Source organism: Phacochoerus africanus, chromosome 2 (assembly GCF_016906955.1).
Source record: "Phacochoerus africanus isolate WHEZ1 chromosome 2, ROS_Pafr_v1, whole genome shotgun sequence".
NCBI lineage: Eukaryota > Metazoa > Chordata > Mammalia > Artiodactyla > Suidae > Phacochoerus > Phacochoerus africanus.
The window spans coordinates 271,883,489-271,889,916 of NC_062545.1; the positions used below are offsets into that span (position 1 = coordinate 271,883,489).

The window sequence follows — 6,428 nt, forward strand, 5'->3', positions numbered from 1 at the left end:
GGCGGAGGCGGCGCCGTCGGAGGAGGAGGAGCAGGGCACTGCGGCTGGCCCCGGATCGGGCGCCAGAGCGGCAGCGGCTTCGGCAGCAGCGGCGGCCCGAGCCGATGCAGCGGGACGCACCACCCCGAGCCCCAGCCCCGGCGCCCCGGCTCCCCGCGCCCCCGATCGGGGCCGCCGCCAGCACTGGCGGCGGCGGAGGCGGGGGCAGCGGCGGTGGCGGAGGCGCCTCTGCAGCTCCGGCTCCTCCTGGCCTCCCGGGAACTACAAGTCCCAGGGGGCCTGGCGGCGGACGGCGGACGGAAGAGGCGGGGTCGGCGCCGCGGGGCCGGAAGTGGCCGTGGAGGCGGAAGTGGCGCGGCCGCGGAGGGGCCTGGAGCACGGCGGTGGGACCCGGAGCGGGAGCGGCGGCGGCGGCGGCGGCTGGAGGTGGCGGCGGCGCACTGGAGGCGGCCATGGCAAAGCAGTACGACTCGGTGGAGTGCCCCTTTTGTGATGAGGTGACCAAATATGAGAAGCTCGCTAAAATCGGCCAAGGCACCTTCGGGTAAGGCTGGGCCCCCAGGGACCAGGAGCCCTGAGCCTGCACCCCTCTGGACCGATGTCGAGACGCTCAGGCCCGTGTCCAGTTGGTTGGGAAGCCACCTAGCCGCAAACTTGTCCCCTGGTCTCGCTAGGCCGCACCGCAGCCCGCCCGTGCCTGACCGAGCCGGCTGGCGGGGAGGAGCCTGAGGCCCTTGATGGGAGGCAGGGAGGGGTTGCAGAGAGGAGCCTGTGAGTGGAGCGGGATCTCTCCCAGCAGCGGCGCCTGGGTGAGGAGAAAGGGCAAAGGGAAGGAAATAGAGGCTCGGAGAGGGACCGAAGATACCGCGCGTTGGTGTAGCCGAGGGCCCTCTGTACCCGGCCCAGCCCCGCCCGGGATTCCCTTTCCTGCCCTCCTCTGGTGGGGGCGGGGCGGGCCCTGCGGAAACGGCCTCAAGAGTCCTCTTGGGTCCCCCTTTCGGCCTGCAGGGAGGTGTTTAAGGCAAAGCACCGCAAGACCGGCCAAAAGGTGGCTCTGAAGAAGGTACTGATGGAGAACGAGAAGGAGGGGGTGAGTACGGGGCGGGTGGGCAGGCCTGCTAGGTCCCTTGGGCAGAGGTTGGGTTTCCACCCTGCTTCTGGGACTTTCATGCTGAGGTTGAATTTATGTGTTTAGGAATTTCTGTGTTCTACGGAATCTGACTTCCAAGTTAAGTCTTTTAATTCAAATGTTTTAAAGCGTTTGATGTTTCATTCTCGGTGCATGTGGTTGGTGCCAGGAGGGGGAGCTCATGCTTGCACTGAGTGCACCCTGGTTCCTGAAGTTAGGAAGTTTTTAAACACTTTTCCTTTGGGGTTTACTTTTGTCGAATGTTTAAAAAAAAAAAAATCATATGTAATGGCCCTAAAAGAGTAACTGGTATTCAATTGAAATGCTCCCCCCCATCGTAGGTCTAGTCCAGTTTCCCAAAGACCTGCTTCTTTATTTTTGTGTCTTGTTAACCATGTAACAGGTTAAACATGGGTGCAGAGCTCAACATTATGAGTTTAAAGAAACTGTGCAGCATTTAATGACTAGTCATAAAGCATTTGTGTGAAGTAGCAAAACTTCAATTCATTGTCTGAAACCAGCTCCCGAAGGGGTACTTTCTACTAGTACGCCCGTGTTATAAATATGGCATCTGAGGCAGCTCATTTCAGAGCCCACGATCTGACTCTGTCTCCCAACCTTCGACCCTTACTGTGCATCCCATGGCCAGTTCCTGGGTCAGTAGTGTGCTCTCCCGCTCTTGACCTCCTTGTCTTTCTCTCACCCAGTTCCCCATCACGGCCTTGCGGGAAATCAAGATCCTCCAGCTCCTAAAACACGAGAACGTGGTCAACCTGATTGAGATCTGTCGCACCAAAGGTAAGCTGTTTGGATCTTGACCTCCGTTTTCAGATGGGGAAAATGAGGCTTCTCGCCTAAGGTTTTGCTGGCGGAGCTGGAACCGGACCCACTTCATTGCCTCTTCTTAACCCAGACACACCACCTGCAACTGCTTTCCTGGGTCCTTTTGTGGGAGCAGGTGCTTCCCCAGAGCCTGCCACAGTGCCCGGCCCAGAGAAGCACTCAGAAAATATTTTACCCGTGCAGGAATGGGCAGCCGGATACCCACTGTCCATAGGTTGGAGGGGGTAGGAGCTGGTTGTGGAAAGATGAGTTGCGTGTGAGATTTTTGATTTTTTTTTTTTCTTCCACCCCTCTCTTTCCCCCTCGTGCTTCCTGACTCAGCTTCCCCCTATAACCGCTGCAAAGGCAGCATATACCTGGTGTTTGACTTCTGTGAGCATGACCTCGCCGGGCTGCTGAGCAACGTCTTAGTCAAGTTCACGCTGTCAGAGATCAAGCGGGTCATGCAGATGTTGCTCAATGGCCTCTACTACATCCACAGGAACAAGGTGGGGACCGGCGTCGGGGGTGGGGGGGAGACCCAGGCTGGCCTGGACTCTCCGTGCGGGGTGGGTGTGGCTCAGGGCCCCTGGCTACCCCCGCCCGTGTGCTTCCCGCAGATCCTGCACCGGGACATGAAGGCGGCCAACGTGCTCATCACCCGCGACGGGGTGCTGAAGCTGGCCGACTTCGGGCTGGCCCGGGCCTTCAGCCTTGCCAAGAACAGCCAGCCCAACCGCTACACCAACCGTGTGGTGACGCTCTGGTACCGGCCCCCGGAGCTGTTGCTCGGTGAGGACGCTTGAGCAGGCCTAGGAGGGGCAGGAGGCTGGGCCCTTAGCCAGCCTCCGCTCCCCCCTGCCTGGGCTTCTTGAGCTGCCGGCCCTGGGGCCCCGCGCCTCCGGAGGCTGGGCTCAAGGGGCCCTCCTGGTGTGCTCTTCTCAGGGGAGCGGGACTACGGCCCCCCCATCGACCTGTGGGGTGCCGGGTGCATCATGGCGGAGATGTGGACACGCAGCCCCATCATGCAGGGCAACACGGAGCAGCACCAGCTTGCCCTCATCAGCCAGCTCTGTGGCTCCATCACCCCTGAGGTGCGTCGCCAGGCTGTCTGGGCCCCGCAGGCTGCAGGGATCCAGACCTCTCCTTGGTAGAGGAGGGGCAGGGTGGGGAACAGAGGGAGAGGTGGCTGGCGGAGGGTCACAGTCTGCTCTTTAGGGCCACATGGACTGTGTTCACCGGCTCCATCACCGGTTAGGTCAGTGCCTTTGGGCGAGGCTTCTGAACCTTTCAGAGCCGAGCTTCTCTTCGCAACAGCCGGCTGTATCGGGCTTGCAGGCAGTCGGTGTGAGAGGGCCTGGTGCTTAGCGATTGCCATGTACAGCGGTTACTGCTGCCTTTACCTTGGAGGCATCCAGTGTGCCCTCGGGGGCAGTCTGGGAGCATCTGAACCGAGAAGTGTTGGTCCCTTCGGGTGCTTGACCTAACAGGCCACGTGGTTCCTGAACTCACGCCATTCTCCTTCCATGCCTCCCACCCCAGGTGTGGCCAAACGTGGACAAGTATGAGCTGTTTGAGAAACTGGAGCTGGTCAAGGGCCAGAAGCGGAAGGTGAAGGACAGGCTGAAGGCCTACGTGCGTGACCCCTACGCACTGGACCTCATCGACAAGCTGCTGGTGTTGGATCCCGCCCAGCGCATCGACAGTGACGATGCCCTCAACCACGACTTCTTCTGGTCCGACCCCATGCCCTCGGACCTCAAGGGCATGCTGTCCACCCACCTGACGTCCATGTTCGAGTACCTGGCCCCGCCGCGCCGGAAGGGTAGCCAGATCACCCAGCAGTCCACCAACCAGAGCCGCAATCCAGCCACCACCAACCAGACGGAGTTCGAGCGCGTCTTCTGAGGGCCGGCTGCTGGTGCTTCTCGCTAGGGCTGTTTGATTTTTTCCTTCTGCTCTGTGATTTGCGTTGTGGAGATGATGGGGCATTTGAGTTTTTTCTCTAGTGCATATTTTATTTAATCCCCGCCGGGGGCGTCGGGAGCCCGCCGAGCGGACTGGAATAAAGCTGTGGCTGAGAGTCCAGGAGGGCACCTGGGCTGCCTCACCTTGTTCCCAGGCTTTGGGGACGATGCCCAGAGGGTCTCCATTGACTTTAGGACAGGAGTGCGGTGGGAGGAGCGGTGCCCCGCACCAGTGACTTTCTAAGAGATCCCAGCATGCTGGGAGGAGGGGACAGGCCCCTCACCCGTCCCCAACCCTCCCTGTGGGATGAGAAACTTGCTTAGGGGACCGACCAGCCTCGAGAATGGGCTGTTCTTGGCCTCACCCTCAGAAGCTCTGAGGCTGGCAGGAACTCTTGGTTTTTTTCACTAGGAGAGTTTTATCGTATTTCTTTTGTTTGATTGTTCAGAGACATTCCTGGCTGCAGTTTGGTCAGTTACAATTAAAGTTGACTTTTTCAGTAAGTGTCTGTGTCCTGTTCTATGTTCAGATCCCCAGCTCTGAACCCTGTAGCTGGCTGTTGGGATTCGATTTGTCAAGTCTTGGTTCTTTTCTTGGTCCCAGTTCCTGCCTCCTGACACAATTGCAAAAGACTTGTTTTTTGCTTGAGTACCAGGAACATTTGCTGTCATGCTCCCCAGAGGGCAAATATCATGAGACACCCCCCCGCCCCCAGCTGCCCCCACTCCACTCCTCTCCACTCAGTGTCAGAGGAAGCCGGGAGACAGATGCGACAGGGGGCTCAGTCCCCTGATGAGGGAACTGGAGCGGGCCTGCTGCCAGCTGCCTCTGCCGTGGTGACCTAGGTGGGCAGCACCGGCTGTGGCTGGTAAGCAGATGTGTTCAGCCTTGACTCATGAGCACAGGAGGCTGCATTTCACCTCATCAGTGAAATGAACAAGAGTCAGGTCTGTAACTTGCAGAGTCCTCAAGCTGCTGAATGGGGGTGGCTTGGGGCAGGCAAGAGAAAAAATGATCAGAGAGGCTGAAGGCTCCAGAAGCTCAGGGGAGGCGGCACTAGCTTGGATCGGGGTGGTTACGTGGTCAGGAGGACGGAACAGTGTGAAGGCTGGGTCACGAGTCAGGGTCCGAACGGGGACCCATGGCGGGACAGCACCTTCTGGTGGATACATGTCCTGAGCATCCGAGTTCAGGGACAGGCACCTTGGAGGCAGACTTGTCCTCTCTTGGGTGGAGTCTCTTAAAGGTGGCCCGGGAACAAAGCTGGGCAAAATCTTGACTGAAACTCTCCTTAACTTTGTAGGTCTTAAACCAAATCACAGCTTCATAAAAGACCCGTGAGAGGAAGGGGGAAAAAAATCCTTTTTTTTTTTTTATGGCCACACCCGTGGTGTGTGGAAATTCTCGGGCCAGGGATCAAGATGAGCCACAGCTGGGAGAAGGCCAGATCCTTTAACCAACTGTGCCCGGCCAGGGATCAACCCCACACCTCCACAGACACCCAAGGCACTGTAGTGAGTCTTAACCCATCGTGCCACTGTAAGAACGCCAAGAAAAAAGGTTTTACTGGTGTATTCGTTTCTTGGGGCAGGCTGCCAAACACGGTGGCTAAAACAAATGGATTCTGCTCTGGAGGCTGAAAGTCTCACATCCATAGGTGAGGGTGGGGTTGGTTCCTCTGGAGGCTCTGAGGGGGCATCTGGTCCATGCCCCTCCTGGCTCCTGTGGACCCTGGTGTTCCTGGGCTGGTGGATGCATCGCTCCATCCGCCTCCGTCTTCACGTGGTGTTCTCTGTGTGTGTTCTGTCTCTGAGAACACCAGTCATTGGATTTAGAATCCACCTTGATCTAGTAGGACCTCATCTTAGCCAGTTACCTCGCCACCTGCAAAGACCTTCTCAAATAGAGTCACATTCTGAGGTTCCAGGTGGGCATGAATTTGGGGACGACTCATTCAACTCAAACCCCAATTACAACAGCAGAGAAGTGTCCTGGTGGCTTTCAAGTCTATAGGTTTTGAATGACAACTGATGTGGGAAATTCACAGGGCTGCCCTAAAGTTCAAGGTGCTGGTTTTTTTTCTCTAAAGAATAAAAAAGCTTCTATAAAAGCCTCAGGCTTTTTTTTGTTTGTTTGTTTGTTTGTTTTTGTCTTTTTTTGGGCCGCTCCCGCGGCATATGGAGGTTCCCAGGCTAGGGGTCTAATAGGAGCTGTAGCCGCCGGCCTACGCCAGAGCCACAGCAACGCGGGATCTGAGCCGAGCCTGCAACCTACACCACAGCTCACGGCAATGCTGGATCGTTAACCCACTGAGCAAGGGCAGGGACCGAACCTGCAACCTCATGATTCCTAGTCAGATTCGTTAACCACTGCGCCACGAGGGGGAACTCCAAGGCTCATTATTCTTGAGCCAGCAATTCCATTTACAGAAACATTTAGGAGCAGCTGTACACACTCATTGGCTATGTATTTCAAGGGCCAGACTGTTCCAGACCCAATACAGCCATAA

General features: G+C 57.4%; 1 protein-coding gene across 3 annotated transcripts; it reads left to right on the forward strand.

Annotated features, from left to right (window-relative positions):
- Positions 1–311: 311 nt before the first annotated feature.
- Positions 312–4,422, forward strand: CDK9 (cyclin dependent kinase 9). 3 transcript variants are annotated; one of them, XM_047768487.1, is made up of 7 exons: positions 312–544; positions 1,009–1,090; positions 1,837–1,927; positions 2,294–2,460; positions 2,572–2,743; positions 2,897–3,045; positions 3,494–4,422. In XM_047768487.1, exons 1-7 carry the CDS (start codon positions 453–455, stop codon positions 3,857–3,859), a joined length of 1,119 nt encoding a protein of 372 aa, XP_047624443.1. In that variant the 5' UTR covers positions 312–452; the 3' UTR covers positions 3,860–4,422. The 3 variants fall into 3 exon arrangements, with proteins under 3 accessions (XP_047624443.1, XP_047624446.1, XP_047624445.1); XM_047768490.1 differs by having other exon boundaries at positions 441–544; positions 675–1,090; XM_047768489.1 differs by having other exon boundaries at positions 444–809.
- Positions 4,423–6,428: the final 2,006 nt, after the last annotated feature.